This window comes from Egretta garzetta, unplaced genomic scaffold (genome assembly GCF_000687185.1).
Source record: "Egretta garzetta isolate BGI_Z169 unplaced genomic scaffold, ASM68718v1 scaffold12, whole genome shotgun sequence".
In the NCBI taxonomy this organism is placed as follows: Eukaryota; Metazoa; Chordata; class Aves; order Pelecaniformes; family Ardeidae; genus Egretta; species Egretta garzetta.
In genome coordinates this window covers 1,139,816-1,159,751 of record NW_009258795.1, presented here as the reverse complement: position 1 = coordinate 1,159,751, position 19,936 = coordinate 1,139,816, and the positions used below count along the sequence as shown (strand labels likewise).

The following is a 19,936-nucleotide window of genomic DNA, read 5'->3' as shown; positions in this document are numbered from 1 at the left end:
CCCCCCATCATCCTTGTTGCTCTCCTCTGGACTCTCTCCAGGAGTTCCTCATCCTTCTTGAACTGGGGAGCCCAGAACTGGACCCAGTGCTCCAGGTGGGGTCTCACCAGGGCAGAGTAGAGGGGGAGGAGAATCTCCCTTGCCGTGCTGCCATGCTCCTCTTGATGTGCCCCAGGATGATGTTGGCTTTCTTGGCAACAAGGGCACCCTGCTGGCTCATACAATGCAAGGATATAGGTAGTAGGTAAAGGATTGTCTTTGAAAATGCCCAGAGAAAGCCACAACTTGAAGAGGAGGCTGCAGTACGAGTGGCATGCCCTGCCTGATGTGACAGTGGTGGGAATGGCCGTATCTCCACCCTGGCGCACAACGCATTGCAGCTCATGACCCCGGGTGCTGCCAGTGCAAATCTCAAAGGCTTGCTCATGTGTCTGCCTGGGGCTGGCAGGGTGGTTTACCTCCTGAGACCTCCCCTTCCCCGCCACCGCCGGGGGAAGCTGGGGGAAGCCAAAAGGCCAGCGTGCTGTCAAGCCCCCTTTTCATTTTTGCCCAGAGATAATCCAGATACGAAGGTTTCTGCGAGGCTGCTGCGTCTAGAAAGCTCCTGCGATTCAGCTGGGCGCATCCTGCGCCCGGTCCTGTGACTTCCACTGAACCCAAGCATTTCTGTGGAGTGAGCACTTTCCAGTTTTTGTCAGAAAGTTCTCAGATGGGGGTGTTTGCAGACCCCCCTCGCCACGCGCTCTGCTTGCTCCTGCACCTGAGGATGTGGGCCAGTGTCTCCTGTGTGGGGCCCTCCTTTTTTTTACATGCTCTTCTCTGCTGGCAGTCAAAACTGAAGCAAAAAGAAAAATAAAAAGAGCTGAGAAACGCAGGTGTTAATGCTGCGAAGCCTGTGGGTGCAAACAGGGTTCTGTTAAAAATGAAATGGAATTGGGTGGAGGTAGATAAAAAGAAATCTGAAATAATTGTTCTGTAGAATATGGCCTTTCCACATAGGCAGAAATCTTTCTCTTCACTTCTGTCTGAAGAGAGAGTCAAATAGAGAATCTCATCTCTTAATTAGAAAGAAAAATACTCATCAAACACATCTCATCACTGGAAAGCTAATGATCCACAGCTGCTAGTCTGAAAGGGCAGGCTTTTTTTCTGAACAGTAGGAAGTGTTAATCATTTTGGATGAGATTTCTTTTTAAAATATACTGTAGTTTGCAAAAGAATAGGATATTCAATATTCTAACTTAAATTATTTTTTGAAGTGGTGTACACCAGGGATAGTGTCATGTGTCTCCCTGAATGATCATTTAATGCATGTGTCTCTCACTGAGGGTATCAACTGATGTGATGTGGTAAATGGCCAGTTCTTGCCTGTGACTCTGAAAATCTTGATCTCATGGGGGAGAAGAAAAAGAGTCCTCCCTTATAGTCTTCTGTGTAGGAAATGGCAGCTATATTAAACCGTAACCTTTGAGACTCCCACTCCTCCCTTAAAATAGTTGGCTTGTTTCAGTAGCGATGAGGATCCTTTTTTTAGACGGAGTTAGAGCCATTATTTCCTTGGAAGAGATCATACCAGACACAGTCCATGTTCCACTGGATGCTTCATAGGCATCACCAAGTCCCAGAACTGCCCTTTTATGCTTGTTCCTTAGCTTTTCTGGATTTCCTCCCCCCCCCTCCCCCTACTTCTTTAACGGATGGATACGTAGGTTTTCCTCCCCTTCATGTGGGAAGTGAAAGTTTCTATGTACCACTTCCCGTCTTCCCTCTCCCCCCAGCTATCAGGCCCTTTATGCCCAAGAACCCAGTCCCTGGATTTTTCTTGCTGTTCTGCACCAGATTTTGGGTTTGCTCATGTTTTCTTAAAAGTTTAGTCCAATACCGGGAGTCTGCTTGTTTCCTCCCATGTGCGTGCCACGAGTGCATTTCTCTTCTGGGGAGGACAGGCCATTTCACTCGCGGTGCCATCACTGTGCTGGGCCACCACGGCGCACACCTCGTTTGGCTTGCAAATACAGAGCCCCTGTTTTCCTACTGCCTGGCTGAGGCAGGTGCCTGAAAGGTTAACATTCAGCCAGGCTAGATGGAAATGAAGCTGGCAGGTCAGCAAAATCCTCTGCAGGAGGTGGTGGGTGTAATATCCACAATTTTGAAAGATACGTCCATACAAGTTGTAAAGAGGTAGTATCTTTATATAATAATTTAATGGCCTCTGGAGTACAGTACTGTGAGGAACTAATACTCTTAAGGATCATTTGGTACTTCAGAACTTCAGGAGTGTTTGTGTGGGAACTCATTGATGTTGGAGTACGGGGTACATCATGACCATGTTCCTCAGCCTCCACTCAGGTCTCCATCTCCTGGGACTGTCCAGGTTTCTGGCTTTTTTTCTCTGGAGACAGAGATTGTTTGGATGTTACTTGATTTTCCTTCCGTCTTTCTAAGCAAAGTTCAGGTGGGACCATAAGAAATATTGTATGCATTGCTGTTTCTCAACAGGTAATCTCTAGTATTTGCTTTTCTGATAGTTGGGTGCTGCTTGTTGACTTCCAGAGCTCCCTTCAGCATCTATCCATTGACCCGGGGCATTTCTGGGGTTAAAGGGTGCGAGGATTTTTCGCTTTTCTTTTGAGATGTGAATTCTGTTGTAAGCTGGCTATATCAAATTTACTGCATCAAATCCCTGTAGATCTTGCTCTCAGAAGGGTGGTTAGCAAGTTCACAGAAGAACTCTCAAATTCTGTGAGCTGTTGTTTGCCTCTTATTCATTACCATTTCTAACAGATTTCCTTTTAAACTAAACAACCTAAAAAAGACAGTTTTCTTTCAGATGAAATATTAGCTGTTAGAAGTGCCAATATCCTCTTATGTGTGTCACACACTGCCTTTTCAGTTCTTCCAGTATTAATCATGTTTGTCTTGCAGTCTCACAGGGCTCCCATACACGTGCCACTCAGTGGTAGCAGATAGGGAGGTGAGGTAAGTTAGCTGATCCTGAGACAGCAGATTACTTAAAATACAGATATTTTTTTTCTTTTATGTGGGAGCTTGTATTTGATAATAGCATTTTGCTTTACCTCTAAATAAAAATCCAGCAGAAGACATTTTCTCCTTAGTTGGCTTCATATACATCTTGGTGATGAATTTGGGAAAGTGAGCCTCTTCTTAGTTTACCTGGGCGTTGGCATTGCTTGAGGTTTGCTAGTTCGGTGGCACAACACCTCCATTCATTTTAGCAGGTAGTAAAACCACAGATATTCAAAAGCTGAACTATTCAGATGAAAAAGGCTTAGCAAGATTTCTGGGTGTATATCCAGCTGTGCTACGTAGTGTGATTTGCTGTAATACTTTTGGGTTTTGTTTTTGTCATATTAGAAGAAAACAAACCCAAGTTACGGCTAGAGCTGGCTACAATAAATGGGGTTTGTTCATAGGGAACACTGGATGTAAAAATGGTTTTAGTTTGACCCCATCTAAGTCCAAATATTTTTAGTTCTTTCCTGCAAACCAATAATTTTCTACCAGCACCGTTAGGGAACGGACAGCTGGATGTGTCTCTGCCAGACAGCTACAGGCTCTGACAAATGCTTGGGACTTTCAGGCTTCACAAAAAGTCAGCTCTGAACTGCTTGGTGGGTCTGAGGCTGAAGTCCATCCTGTGAGGCTCGTCAGAGCTCCACAGCAGAGGGCTGTGGTGCACGGAGCCGGCAGCGGAGGTGGGCTTATCCTGGGGCGTGATCCCGCTGCGGCCCCCGGTGCCGGAGAGTGGCCCCGGTTACCCACGTGCACATCTCCGGGAGGCAAAACCTGGCCATGCTTCTGCCAGGCTCCAGCCCCGGAGCACTCGAGGTCTCTGGAGGACGCACTTCAATAAATCAAAGTTTTCACAGGCCCGGACTTTGGTGGCTTCTCAGCATTCCTTTTAATCCCCTTTTTTGATAAGTCTGTGGTCAGTACTGTTTTACTATATTTCCATTAAAATAGTTGTACGATTTTACCTTTTTACTGTGATTTTTTTGCTAGTTTTCTGTGCAGAAGATTTTTTCAGATTTAGTTGTGATGTTTACTTCTGCTTGTTTGTGTGACATTGCTACAAAATGACCAAGTTCTTTCTTCTAAACAGCAAACTCATTTTTATCCATGGATATAACTAACCTTTTCTTTCCCAAATTGTGACCTTATTTTTATGCTGTTTTGCTTTATTTTGTCCACATAAGCATTATTTTGCAAGAGAACAATTGATGTTCCTCTTAGACTAGACTACGTCAGTTTTTCTTTTGCAAGAGTTAAGGCACGAAGCGACAGAAAGCGTAGCAGTTGTTCCATGCGGGTAGGCGGCGAGTCAGCAAGGTGGTTAAACAACTTCCCTGCCTCAGGAGAAGTGGGTTTCTTAAGAATTGTTTTAATTTATTGGTCTTGACTGTGCGCAAGAGTTTAATGTAATGCTGATTTGAATCACTTTTTTTCCTCCTCTGTCTTCTAGCTTTTTCTTTTTGTGGTCTGGAACTTTGAGCTCTACATGATACCACTGGCTTTGTTGTTGCTGCTGGCATGGAACTACTTCTTGATCGTATCGGGGAAAGATAACAGGCAACATGATACGGTAAGTCTTCTCTACTTCAAGCGCATACATGTCCTTTTCTTTTTTTAACTAGATGAAATTTTGTAACTGAGTTTAAATATGACATCTTTTTGAAAATGCCTTGGTTCACAATGCTCGATGGACAATTTTCCCACCTGCAATTTAATTTTTCTCCAGCTGTCCAATAAATGTGTCTGGGTTTGTTGAAAATGTCATGTAAAAATACAGTGGAACATGTACGCTCCTCAGAATCTGGTTTGTGTGGGAGCAGAGATGAGAGGCTGAGTGGTCAGGAGAAGGCAAATTCTTTGAAAATGGATTTTCTGTGGTTAAGCCCTTGTCTTGCGTTTTTTATTTCACATAGTGAAGTTAAAGGTTAAGATGATTCCAATTTGTTAACGGTTTCAGAAAGTATCACATTTTATTGTATTTCATATTTTATCATTAATACATTTCCATTCATTGAGCTTAATATAATCCTTATTTCCTTCTCCTCTTCTAATTCCATCATTTAATTAAATGCATGTAGTTGGGGTATAAAGTAGCAAACATTTACTAATAACTGATATTTATCAATAATAAAAGCATGGTTCAGATTTTCAGAAGTACGTATAAAAAGTTGTAGTCTGTGCTGTGCAAATTTTCTGGTGTCCAGGCAGCTTAAGGGTTTTGCATGGCTTTTATTGCTGAGCCTTATGAATTTGGTATTTGTATCAATATTCATATCCCAAAAGCAGCGTGCTGTCTAGGACATTACGACCTGGGTGGATAACTGGATGGGTGGAAAAAAAGAACAAAACACATTTGATAATTGGTCTCAGAGGATAGTGGTTGATGGGAGTTAGTAACAAGGGGAGTAGAGTACCACAGTGCACAAGGATTTCTCCTGTTTAACATCTCTATCAGTGACCTGCAGGAGGTGACAGTGCACTCCCATCAAGTTTTTGGTTATACCAGGGGTGTGGGACCAGCTGATACCCTGGGTCTGACAGTCAAAGAGATATAGTTAGGCTGCAGGAATGAGCCAGTAGGAACATCGTGAAATTCAAGGAAGAAAAAATGTGAATTCATGCTTTTGGGGAGGAATAATCCATGATACAGGCTGGGGATTGATTGCCTGGGGATTGGCTCTGCTGCATTGGGCCTGGGCGTTGTGGAAGACAGCAAGGTAACGAGGAAGACAGCAAGACCGCAAGGTAAGTAAGGAGAGTGATTATGCCCTCTGCTCAGCACTTGTCAGACTGCATCTAGAATGGTGTCCAGTTTGGGGCACCCCAGTTCAAGAAAGACATTGATTAACTTCATCGAGTTCAGTGGAGGGCTACCAAGATGGTGAGAGGGCTTGAGGACTTGCCCTGTAAGGAGAAGCTGAGGGAAGTGGGCTCAAAAGAGCCTGGAGAAGAGAAGGCTTTTGGGTGACCTGAACAGTAGCCCTCCACTACCTACAAGGAGCTTATCAAGAAGATGGAGCTAGACTCTTCACAGTGATGTGTGGTGGAAGAAACAACTGGCATAGTTTGAAGCAGAAGAGGTTCAGACTGGAGAACATTTCTTGCCATGAGGATTGTTAAGCAGTGGAAGAGGTTGCCCAGGAAAGTTGTGCAGTTGCTCTTGGAAGTTTTCAGGACCTGACTGGGTAAAGCCCTGAGCAACCTTATCTGACCTCATGGCTGACCCTGCTTTGGGCAGGAGGTTGGAAGTCCCTTCCAGCCTGAATGATCCCGTGACCCTAGTGTCTAGCAACCGCAATTATTAGTCACCAGAGGAACTGATACAGCCTTGATCTTGGCATTGGTATTACCAGTCTACATCACTAAGACTGTTACGCTTCCAAGGGTCATCTAAAATTAAGGGTGGGAATGATAGAGGTATTCCCTAATCCCAAAGGTTGTTACATTCATGGAAAAAGCCTAAGATCAAGATTTAAAAGATGCATTATTTAATCACAGCCCTTAGTCTCCTGCTGCCTGAAATGCTTAAAGCTTCTCAACCTGAAGATTTTATGAGTAACTGAAATCCCTTGTGAAAGGAGAGATTTCACTTGTGAGCTGCAATACACTTCATTTCTTTCTGAAATACCACCTGCCTGTGAAGATTAATTGGGTCATGTAACTTTTCTAACAAAATAATGAATCTATTGATGGGCTCTCTGTTGAGGACACCAAATGCTGCTCTAAAAATGTTCCTCTTGCTTCAGACCAAGCTATACAGCTTATATCAACCTGTCATGTTCTTCCCAAATATTTGATATCTGTGCCATTAATTACTATTTTTTTTGTTTAGGTTTTATCACAAGTAAGTTGGGACCTCATTTTTAATGAATTGAGCTTGGTTATCACCATGGTGAGCATTTCTCTTCTATGAAGTGATCTGGAGACTTACTGGATGCCTTTCTAATTAACTCACAAATCTTCAGTAACATCACAAGTCCTTAGCTCAGGTCATTAGCACAGTATCATTAGATTAGGAGTCATTTAAATATTTCTGTTTTCCTATGCAGAGTGTAAATATTAACTAAATTAATTAAGCAGTGTTTCCTAGTGGCTAGAGAATGCTTCAGGATCCACACGATCTGGCTTCTGTTCCCAGGTCTCCAGAGATTCCTTGTGTGCCTCAGTGAAATCATTGACTACTTATCTTAGGAATATTGTCTGTCTTTAGAAGTTACTTTGAAATCCTCAAGCTGATGAGAAGACAAAAAGATGAATACATCTGTTAACTTTTCTTACTCAATTAACACTAATGCGTAGTTAAAAATTGTATGCCCTTTATGCTTGTCTAATGTCTGTGGAAAACACTTACATTTGGGACCTTCAAAAGTAGCTCTGAAGAGTCAGTTTCCATTGCAGTATCCCTACAAGAAAACAGTTATCAATTGTCTCATCAGGCGTTAGGGACTGCACTCTTCTGCGGGTCAATGAAATGGTGAACACCAAGTTTCTGTCCGGATCTGGCAGATGGACTGGCCTTAACTGCTCCTTGTCTAACTGTCTCCATAGACAAGGTATCATTTGCTCTGTCCTCGTGGGCGTCAGTTTCTTTGAAGTAGTTTGGAACTTACTTTCTTGTGGAATAATTCACCTGCCAAATGGTCTGGGCGGCTCTGTCACAACTTGCGTCTGTGCTGCTCATTTGAGTGTGAATATGATTATTTTGCCAGTTACTCTGACTCCTAATAAGTTATATCAGCAAGTCCTTTCTTGAATTAAAAGTGTGATGAGGTTCGGCCACAGGGGAGATCCGAGTGTAGTTATTAATAGGAGATAAGTCTATCGGAAAGTCCGGTGGAGAGGTGAGGTAGTGTATGAGGCGTTACTGCTCTCATGGATTCGGCTGGACACTCTATGTAGGGTTGATCATCATTGTCATTTTAGTTGAACGCTGGCACAAACTTCAAAAGAGAAGCATTGGATCCCCTATCTTTTATACGTTTAGGTCAAGATTAGTTGTGTTTCTGAAAGATACACTTTACCGAAGCACAAACTCTTGCATTACTTGTGTCGGGGTAGGCGGATGTAGGTATATGTAGATTTAGTGGCTGGTTCTCTAAATGCATCTGAGAATTCAGGACCCATCTAAAATGAATGAACTTCTGGCATTGAGTCATGTGGCAGATGTAAAAAATCACAGAATAAATTTTTCCTTCCAATATTAAGCAAGGAAAAAAATCACTAAAATGGCGTTCTTAATGCTTTGCTGTGAATTTTGCAGTAATGTTTTTTGCCTGAAGCTTACCTAGCTGCATTCTCCAAGGATCCTTGCACTTCCTTATCATCGTACTCCTAAATACCTGACCTCACAAAATAATTTATTTTTAGCACAACTGCCATTCTCATCTTAAACCATCACCACCTAAAGACACAGGACTAGAGCTGGGTATATCTTACTGCTTCCATTTTTTTTTTTCCCTGCCTTTTTTCCAGCATCCTTCCCACATCCTCTGGGGAGAGGAGAGGTATCAACCGCTGCCGCTCTCCTGTCCCCACTGCCCCTTGTCACCGGCGCTGGATCCGTTGCCAGCCCCATGCCTATGGCAGCAGAGGGAAGGGGAGCATGGCACGGTGACAGACCGCTTGGGATGCTCGGGGAGAGCAAGGGTGGAGCGAGAGCAAAGGACTGGCTTCTTTCATAGAAGCCTTGACTCCCTGGGAACCCCAAACCACATCTTACAAGCGGTGGACGAGCAGAAAAGTTCATCCCACGCAGCTGTAATTGAAAGACTTCTAGATATAGCCAAACTAACAGAAAGTGTGCTGGGGTTTTAAAGCTTCTTTTCAGTCTTTTTAAGAAACTACTTAATATTTTGATGTTTTCAAATGTGTTCTACAGAAAAAACCCTCACCTTTATAGCTTGGAGAAAACAGCAGCACTGCTGTCTGGGGTCTTTTTTTCACTTCTCTTTCTAAGCAAAAGTCACAGTTATTAGAACTGCATGCAGTTAGCGGAAAAAATCTCTTCTTTTTTTTTCCCTTGCTTTTCTACTTCAGGCTGCGTTCTGACTGCCTGCTGGAGCTGTCTAACTCAAGGAATGGTCAGATAATCCCTCAAAGTGATTAAAAATGTTGGCACTCTCCAGCTGCTCTGGTCCCCTTCCCTGAGATGAAACAGTTGATTGTGTGGTTGGAACACATCGTATTGTGAATGAAACCTGGTTTGCATAGTTATCTTTTTTTTTTTTTTCCCTGTGTATGTAATCCTATCACAATTAGGACAAACTGTGACAGTCTTTCAGCTGTAACGCTTAACCACTGGAACAGGCACATTGGATCTCCTCTGGTGACACTTGCAAGTTCTTCTTCCTTGACTCAATAGGTAGCAGACAGAGAGCCCAGGTGGTCTTCTCCTTGATGCTGCCATTGAGGAGGAAGGGCTGGAAGAGGACTGGACAGATCTGATGGGTTGAGCAGCTGTTATTGACAACAGGGACTTGGTTTTTACAACCATGGGATCCTCACTGAGGATTGAGGACTGCTAGGAAGAGGCAAGATCCACCTCACCAAGTGGGGTAAAATCTTATTTTGCAGAAGGCTGGACAACCTGATGAGGAGAGCATTAAAACTGGAAATGATGGGAGAGGGAGGTGATGATGACCCACAGCTGGGTGAGGACGTGGTGGTCTGAGTTGGCAAGCAAAGTCAAGTGGATAGGAGGGATCTCAAAACCAACCAAACAGGGCAGAAGGGGCCCACCCCAGGCGTAGGCACACAAATAAAGAAATGACACTCTGGAAGAAGCTCTCACACCCTTTCTGAGAATCTACCATGCCAGGGGTTCTCTGCCTGAAGTGCCTGTACATCACAGGAGCCAGCAGGAGTTAAGAGGTCCACATGCAGCTACATGCATGCATGATCACGGAGACGTGGTGGGATTGCTCTCATGACCATCACGCAATGGATGTATGCTGGCTCTTTAGTCAGGACAGGCCGGGAAGGCAAGGAGGGGGAGTTGCCCTTCAGCCCAGCAAAGGGAAGATAGTGAAGGGACCAGAGCATCCAGCATAGAAAGAGAGGTTGAGCAAGCTGGGACTGATCTGCCTGGAGAAGATGAGGCTCAGGGGGCAATTTGGCAATGTGTATAAATACCTGAAAGGGGAAGAAGAAGAGTGAGTCAGGCACTTCTCAGTGGTGCCCAGTGACACGGTAGTATCAATGAGATACAAAATATGTGAAATTCCATCTGAACAGAAGAAAGCACTTTCACCGTGAGTGTACAGGTCCACACCCAGGACCAGGTTGCCCAGAGAGGACATGGAGTCTCCATCCATGGAGATATTCAAGACCTTACTGGACATGGTTCTGGCAACCTGCTCAGAGTTGACCCTGCCTGAGTAGGGGGGTTGATCTGAAGATATCCCTGCCATCCTCTGAACTCTGTGATTCTCTGACTGCAGATACTAACCCTTCTCTCCTTTCAGTCTATTACTTGTTAGGGTTTTTTTCCAAGCAATTTAAAATTTAATAGAAGAACAATACACATGCCTGGAGTTGCCTATGAATGTTCTTCTGCCATATATACCCCTATGGAGAAGAGGTTTAATCACTTCAGTTCACATCCCGCATTTATAGTTAATACCTAGAGCCTTTAAGGAAATATTAAATAGCTAATTTCCTCTTGAAGCTTCAAGTTGCACATGTCATTGCATGGAAAATGATGGTGAGCAGCTGGGAGTTAATGTGCCATACACAAATTCTTATGAATCTGTATAATAGAGTATATACACATATTATTAATCTTGTAAGAGTGATATAAAATGGCAGAGTACATCTTTTAATTTCACTGGAGATTTTTTTGTGAAATAGGTTTTGATGACTTATGTTTCTAGAGTATATGTTCCTGTTAAAAGTTAGAGCTGGACACATTTAGGATGAAATGTTGGGAATAGAAGAAAAATAACTTTTGTTAAAGACAACCTTTCATTCTGAGATTTTATCCGGTTTCTCTGAGTAGTTTTTAGTCCTCCAATACGATATGTATACTCAGATTTTTTATTTGTCTTTATGTGTCTTCTGGAAATTACCGCACAAAGAAAAACAAAAGGGGAAATGGGAAGAAGGATGCTTATGAATGTATCTATCTCATTGGATTCCTCTTCCCTCAGGAAAGGGTGGTTGAGTTGGTTGTGCAAACCCAGCTCAGTTGCAGCTAGAAGAGCGTTTCTGCTTAGAGGACAAACCGCTTTCTTCTGGAGGCAAGGCAGCAGTCCCTGTCAGAGCTTTTCGTGAACTCGTTGCTGCTCCTGTTTGGGGCAGGGAGTGTCCCTTTGCTGCACATTCAATGTAGAAACCAGCACCACCAGGCAAGTGCCTGTTCTCCTGCAAATTGAAAACTGAGTTACCAAGCAAATAAACAAGGCGGTAAACTTGATTTTTCCGCGTTTCTTCACATTATGGTCTTAAAGCCTGAACCTGTGAAGTTCTCAGTTTGAGAGGGTTTCAAAGGGTTTCAAGGCCAGGTTGGACGGGGCTGTGAGCAACCTGATGTGGTTCAAGGTGGACACCCTGCTCCCTGCAGGGGGGTTGGGCTGGGTGGGCCTCTAAAGGTCCCTTCCCACCCAAAACATTCTGTGATTCTACAATCTGCAGATAAATACAGGACAAACAGCAAGTGCTTCAGATCCATTGCCTGTGCAGTACTGAGGGCTTTGGTGCTTGAAGTCCAGAAGCTCTCTTCTGACAGGGAGTCAACAGTGATTTCTAGCTGAGGACTGAATTCTTGCTACGAATTTATGGCAAAAAACACACCGTTCTCCCTGTGTGCTATCTAGAGGGTCTGGAACATGTCATTGGCACAGGATGATACAAAAGGGCGTTCTCAGGTTGGCAATTACATCTCAACTTTGTCTTGACTGTACTTTGCTGAGAAGTTTTGCCTCCGGTCTGATAGCAACAGCCGTAGCTGCAAAATCTCCAAAACGCAGTGCTGGTGGGAGAATACAGTCAGGCATAGAACAACACGTGTGTAAGACTAGTCTGATTTACGACACCGCTAAAGGTAGGGAAAACATGGTTGGTTTTTCATAGAATCACTTTCAACGTTACGCAGAAGGGATTTTACCTTGTATTTACTACCCTCTAACTAACACACCTGGAAATAGAAGGTGACTCTCATTGCGTTCTACTTGAGCCAGACAGCAACCAGCACATCACCCTGCACAGTGCAGCAAAGGCTGTGAGCTTTTCTTGAAACACGCAGCCCGCCTTACTTTTGCCAAACCGGTCAGAATCGCAGGCTTGCTCTCCATTCGTTATCGCCAATAAAATAAGTTAGAAAGGCTTTTGCAGAAGGGTCACTTGCAAAATGCTTGTGCCTTCAGCCTGGGTGCTGTCAAGAGCACAGAGACCTCCGGCAGCACATGCCTGAATATTAAGTATTGCTGCCTTCATGCGGCTGTTTGTCCTTTCTATATGATCCATATAGTCAGGGAGGAAAAACACACTATAGTGGCCCACTGCAGGACAGGGTTCGGGTTTTTTTTTTTTTTTTAATAAATCAGAAAAGAAACATGAAAATGTCAGCTTAATCAAGCATTTAAATTTTATTAATCAAGTCTAATTTTTATGAGTGCAAATAATCGCTGAAGCTGGACAAATTTGCTCTAGATTGCATCAGAAACATAATTTTAATATTTAATGGCCTGCTGAATTTAAATGGAGAATTATCTTTATGAAACATGCTCTTCATAATTTGCCATTAAATGAGAAATGAACAAATCAACATAAATCTTACATAAAGGTTATTTAACTAAATGTTGGTACTATAAATATTTTAAATGCATTATGCACTAATTTAACAGTCACACACTACACTATACAAAGATATAAGTTGGGCAGAAAGCATTTCCCTCCTGCAGCGTAATAGAGTGTAATACTGCGAGTGGCTATCGGGGCTACGGTTAAACGAGACTTGTCCGCACTGCAAGTATAATCCCCGCCTCAGAGGGTTACGTACAGCATCAGCGTCTGTAGTAACCGCCTGCTAAAATTCTACCTGGCTGTCCTCGTCCCAGCAGCAGTTGCAAAAACCGAATGCACTGCAGAATATTTGGCCAAAACACCAAAACCAAAACCCCACCCTAGATACCTCCAGCATTTAAAAAACTTGGATTTTTTCTCCTATTGTAAACCAATTGATTTTTTTAATTTAAATTTTGCCACATTTTTTTCAAAAATATTCTTCCGGTGTTGTGGGCATCTAAAACAAAATTGAAGTTCACTGCACATAGAGGCCTTTTTTCTATCAGACTGTTCTAATGATTTTTCTTTGCATTTGCATCAAGATTTACATGGCAACAAGATTCACTTGACAGGTTGTAGTGGCTATTATAAAAAATCAATATTATATAAACTAACATCAGTTTAGTTTCTAGTAAAAATTCCCATAGTTACGTCAGATTTTTATTCATCTTTTGTTTGGTTTTCTTTTGCGTTAGCACACTTGAATTCAGCCCCAGTCTTTAAGGACTTTGGGATTGTACTGCATTTTTAATCTATTTACCAAAAGTATCAATACCTAGGAAAAAAAAATTAACTGAAATTACAATAATACGTGTATTACATACATTGTCACCTAAACCACATAACACAGCTTTTTTCCACCAAAAAGCTTGTCAACTCCAAATTTGAATGTAATAGACTGTGCCCCACCCACAAGCTTAAAATTATTTGGATAAACATTATTAAGAGAAGCGTATCTGGTCCTACTAGAATCTGAAAACTATTTGAAAAGAAGTAATAGAAAACCAATATTGAGCCATTCTGTTTTTAATAAGATAGTTTATTGTGAGGTTTTGCCAAAGAACTCTAGCTCACAAAATCCTGTGAAGGTGTTACTTTTAATAGCCCTGCACAGTAACCTTGTCGTGGATATTCAGCCAAGCGAAGAACGTTTTCTTTCCTTCTGCTGAACTAAAAATGAAGCATTCTAAGAGGGATCTGACATTGCAAGGGTACAGTACATACTGAAGCCTTTAGATGGAGACATACTTCAAATAAACACCTGATATTCAGTTCACAATGCATTGTGTAAATACAAGAAAGAGCTAAAATAAATGAGAACCAAATACTGAAAGAAACAGCAAAAGGCCTACTACTCGTGCCGGTTTTATGTCAGAAATAGTCTTAACTACACTGGCAACTGAATATTGAGGGCATATAAAGCTGACAACAGGAAAAAGGTTACATGTTCCTGTATAGTAAATGGTATTTACTGCCCATGCGTGTTGCCAAGAAATTTATTATAATGCAAATAAAAATTCTGTTGTTGACGTTACAGAACTACATGTAATCAGTAGCATGCATCAAAAGGCGTCTGATAGCCATATTAAAGTCTCATTTCCTATTAAGAATCAGACTAAATTACAACATGAGCACTTCCCAGAATAAGCTAACAAAATGCATTCCGTAAGAAGAAATAATTGTGTTTGTGTGTCTCTGTAAAAATCAGGAAGTATTTTAGCAGTAAAGTACTAATGCTTTTCTTTTTAGTCTTCTGTCTTCTGAACTGCAATATATTCAACCTTACTGGCAAGCTTATCACACTAATTATTATTACATCTAGTGGTTCAGTTATCTTGATGATTACTGCAGATGAAATACCCCAAGGTCAAAACATTAATAGTATAAATCAGGATCGGTTGTATCCCAGATATACTACACTATTAAATCAGAATCTGTTAATTTGATTTTTATTTTCCTTACAAATGTGGTATAAAAAAGGTGGACATTTTAATTAAGCTGTATCTCCTGTAAAGTTTCTGATCGACAATTCCATGAAAGAAGCAGACGTTGAGTTGTGACAGTGAGCACAAAACTTCTGCGATGGCGGGCTTGTTAAAAATGGTGTTTGCTTCAACTGGAAGTGCTTGGAAATGGCCTGAGAGAGCCCGAGTGGTTTTGTGCATCCTTCGTAATTTGTACACATGGCACGATTTTATATGACATTTGCACATAAACACTGAATTGGGTGACACACAAACATACGGTACAGATTATGTTGGGGCAGCACAAATTAACATGAAATCTAAACGGTCCCAAACAGCACAATTCTGATCACATGCATTGCACATCTGAAATGTGTTTAATTCAGAACCAAATCTCACTTTCTGTTTTATTTTGCCTTATGAATGTTAATACTTTTATAAGAAAATACAAACGTCCGCAGGTATTTTGACACCATAACATGTGATATAGCGTAAAAAGTGATTTCTTTTGTTTTTCATTTGAAACCCCCTACGCTTGAAGACCTACATCAAGGAATATACAAGGAAATCTAGAGAAGTGCTAATGGGAGGTGGGGGGTGTTGCTTCACATTAAAGGAGAATATTAAGGTAGCAGTCATCAGGGTTATCTGCAGTCTGGTAGTGCCTCTCCTTTTCCTTTATTTTGTATATTAGTGCAAAGCAGATATCTGGTCTTGTTACCTTGCAAAGACATCAAAGTATCTTCTGTGCAGGTGTTTCTGTTGGAAAGAAATTAGAACAGAAGACAATTCATGGAGTGACTTGAGGATTGCACATTTTCTGTGAGAAGGAGTGGGCCAATACCCAGAGAGACGGGCCTTTCATTAGAAGTGGGGTTAAGTTTCACTGTGCCATTTTTCCAGAGAGCCTTTAGATCCAGGAGGTATTCTAAAGTTCTCTCATGTTAAGTTTCACTGTGCCATTTTTCCAGAGAGCCAGGAGGTATTCTAAAGTTCTCTCAAGGGGTTTTGATTCAACATGCTTGTAAATAACTAGAATCCAGCCGTACTTCGCAGGTGTTGAGGTTAGAAGTCAAAGTGAATTATCTTCCCAGAAATCCTATCCTCTTTGTTAGTCAGCAGATCATCTTCAGAATAAATGCAAGTTACACTTAACTGTCAGCTTCCTCAGAAGACGGCGTTCTAGCCCACAAACAGGTTTTCTTCAGCATGCTAACGTGGTGGTTGTGCTTCCTTCTGGTACCCTGGTGCAGCCTTGCTGCACAGCGTTGCTGCCGCGACACTACAGATGCTCCCCCAGTCTCCTATGGATTGTGAATTGTTCAGTATTTGTAGACTGAGTTCCTCAAAGAGGGTGGGAGTGGGTCAGGAACAATGGCAGTACGTAGGAATCGGACTGCATGCTCCTTCTGATTAATAAGCTTTCTAATAGGGCTATTTTGCACAGGAGGGATCTTTCTTCGCAACATTTAAACATCATCTGCTTGCTGTTTGGCCGTGAAGTAGCTGACATGCTGTATTTGAGGCCGTCTACGTGTGTTTTTTAAAATGTCATCTGTATTAGTATTACATTCAAGGGACAGTACCAAGAAACGGGTTCCTGCAAGACCTTCTACCAGTATGCGGCATATCCGTCTGTGACAAGTGACATTACAGAAGGTCATGTCACTTTTAACTGCTTGCATTAGATCTTTCTGATTTCCCCAGTGCCCTTCCTTTGTTTGATTAATACTACTTGATTTCAAGCAAGGTATCGGAAGGCATAATTTAGAGTGGGGCAATCTAAGATTTTTGCCATAGAACTTTTAATGAAATAACTCTAATGTTTCATTTTATCTTCATACGCTCTTTCCTGTCCTCCCTCTCTCTCCTCTACCTCCTTCCCCGTCTCCTCCCTCCCACCCATCATGCCTCCCCCAGGTGCAATGCTTGACATAGAGATCCGAATAACTACTGTGTTCCTTCAAACCGAGGCAGCACATGTGCACTTTATTTGAATAGCAACGAGGCAGAATCAAAGGAGAAGAAATTCCATTGTGCATTTCTTTCTACAGTGTCCTTACTACAATGTTAAACTGAAATCTGTTGCTCAGGCTCACTGTACCTCTCTTGAACAGCCTTGCTTTGTTCCGCAGAAACAAGGTGTACTTCAGTATACAGCTTTTGTAAGGCTTCAGCGTACCTATTCTTCGTGTATCATAAGATGATGAAGAATCTATTTTCCTTGTATTAATTTGAGGCACTTATTTTGGTGGTTTAGTAAATCATATCGTTGTGTCCGTACTGTCTGAATGCTCATGGTTTTGGTTGGGTTTTTTTTCTTTTAACTCTTCCTTTTGCATTTCAAGAGGAGCAAAAGCATGGGCTAATTTTCATACACTTTAAAGAATCATTTATGCATCCTGAGCATAGGAACACTTTTACTATGTTTTATTTTCCTACAATAATTGAATTCTGTTTTCCTTTCCAGACAATTCAGTACTCTAAAGCTCAATGTAATTGATGACATGACTAACCTAGAACAAGACCATAGACTGACAGTGGCTTTTCAATTAAAAAATGGAACGGAGGCGCTGGAAATCTGTGCTCAGTCCTGGGCTTCAAGTGATTTCAAAGGATTTTTTACGTCCTTTGAACAAGTTAACATTTCGCCACTCTATAGAAGCTTGTAAGGTAGTTTGAGAACATTAGATGGGGAAGGAAAAAAAAAAAAAAAAAGTAAGTTTGAAGTATTATCATCCGGATAATTTAGAATGGGTATTGTCAAGCAAGTGATTTCAGTGAGGTGCCATCATTTGCAACAATTTCAGAGGTTTCCAATTCAACTAATTGTCTCCATGCTAACTTTAGCGCTAATGTGAGATAGGCATTCTGCTGTTCAATCCTGTCAAGACAAGGAATTTCTGGATGTACATAAAAGAGATCTTTAAGTGTCTGGGGAATATTAATGTTGAAAAGTAAGAGACCTAGTGAGTTTAGTCAGCTCCAGGCGTAGGCAGTATCTGAGTCAACAGATTCAGGTTTATACCTTGGGCTTTAGTCACCTAATGATGTAATTACAGAGTTTTTTGCGTGTGGCAAAACTGATTTAAGAGGGTTTCCATCTTGCTGCGGCCCTTAACACCTTGTTTTCATCCTTTCTTCTCAGTTCACCATGGTAGAGCTGATGCCAGCTTTTCTGAAGCTGCTCAATAAACTGGGTCTCTAAAACCATCCTCATTAAAAGTTTTAGGGGGGGTTTTTTTGAAGAACTCAATCAGTCCAGTGATGTAGTTTACAGCTCAGCTCCCCAGACTCTTGGAACAGCCCAGGGAAGATGACAGCGAGCTACCAGGAGAGGAACAAGGAGGTGATGCAGGTGCATGGGAAACTGAAAATGCCTTTGCTTCCACAGAGAAGTCCGTGAAGACAGGACCTCTCGGGCTCCTCCAAACGGGATGTGTAAAATGGCATACAGAGCTAAACAGGAGCTGTCAAGCATTTCAACAAAACATTCTCAACATTTCCCTCTCTCCACGCTGAGAGGTGTGACCATCCCAAAGTCTCTAGGCAGTGTCTGATCCCCTTTCTTTAAGAGATGGAGCAGAGCTGGCCTAAACGGGAAATAGAGGAGAAACTGGTGAGGGAGGTTTCTTCTTCATGGGTAGTGGCTAGAACCCAACCTTGATTCCTTCTTCAGCCTGAGGGAGTTCATCAATACATCAAGCCAGAGGCTGCAGAAGATTCGGTCAGTCAGGCTCTTCCTGATCAATTTGTTCTTCTGGGCAGGGAAGAATTCAACAGTAGTTGTTCCTTCATTGCTTGGGTTGTGCTTCTTCGTTGGGCTTTTGGGCATGCTCACTCTTTACTGTGTCTTTGTGTTTCTAGACTGTCTTTTGATTCTAAGCTCCAGGGCAGAGTTACCAGTAGACAGAACTGGAGGCTCCTTCCCCTGCCAGTGTGCCAGGGTCTTTGTTAGAGGTGTTTTGGGACTCGGTTCAAGCAAGGATGAGCAGCTGAAACTGGAAATGTTTTGAACTGTGCAGTTGACTTGCATGCACGCAGAGTGCTCTGTGCATGTAAAATCAATCTATGTGTTTACATTTTGCATGGGCCCATGTAGCACAGTTAACTGGGATTTTCTTGATGGTTGAGCTAACTCAGAGGAAAGCATCAGATGCACACACTTTTCTTTTTTTAAGTTTTTCTCTTTTCTGAATTTGGCTCTTGGATGGTGTTAAAGTCCCTTTAGTTCTTGGACATGGATTTGGACTTGATGAAAATGTCCTTGCAGCTGTGTTTGGGGGGGGGTGGGGTGTGTGTGTGATTATGAAGTTATAACTGTGATGTATTGTCTTAAATTACAAGTAAACTAAAACTGCTTGTAGCTTCACCTATATAACAAAGTACACTATGATTTTAGTTGATGGCAAGTCTGTAACATAGGCCAAAGTGTTAATGTTTCATTTCTATGAGTTTTTCCTTCTCTTGTCCTTTTTATGCATATTTGACAGTACATAGTATACACTTTTTGCATCCATACTAATGACACTGGGCTAGGTAGATCTTTGCTGACCTTCATTATGGGTGTTCTTACATCCATCCACATAAGTACTTACATATAAATAACGATATAAAGAGCCACATTATGTTCTGGTTATAAGGAGGTACAACTTGATTTCAATTCCACCAGCGGAGAATTTTCCCTGTAGGGTAGTCTGAAGACTTGATCACAGCATTACAAGAGAGACATTTGTGAGATTTAAGTCTGAATCTGCCACTGACCATCTTCAGAAAGTCATTTAATCTCTCCGTAAACTAAATGTAATAGTGGTTCATTTCATGCTCATGCTGTGATTAATGATTATTAATATTTGGAGAATGAATTGAATGTATGTGTGCGTTTCATAGTGTTAGACTGAAAAGACTGTTTAAATGGAAAAATACATGGATGCAGACATGGCAACCTCAGCTAGTGATGAATATGCAGGAAGTTAGATGCACAGATTGTATAAAGTCACTATTAAGAAACGTAGTGCTAATGGTGATAGAGCATATGGTATATATCATTGTTGTAGATCATAAGCAGATAAGCTGGTATGAATTTATTCCCAGCTTCGTATTAGTTGAAAGTCCCTTGGTGAATGCTGTAAATTCTATTAAAAATGTTGCACGTT

At 41.9% G+C, this 19,936-nt stretch overlaps 1 protein-coding gene across 1 annotated transcript in view; it reads left to right on the top strand.

The window, feature by feature from the left end:
- MCTP1 (multiple C2 and transmembrane domain containing 1) overlaps positions 1-19,936 on the top strand; it is a 193,874-nt gene that overhangs the window by 135,315 nt on the left and 38,623 nt on the right. Inside the window, exon 15 of the mRNA XM_035889310.1 lies at positions 4,484-4,603. Coding sequence (XP_035745203.1) covers positions 4,484-4,603 — 120 coding nt within the window. The remainder of the gene's footprint in view (positions 1-4,483; positions 4,604-19,936) is intronic.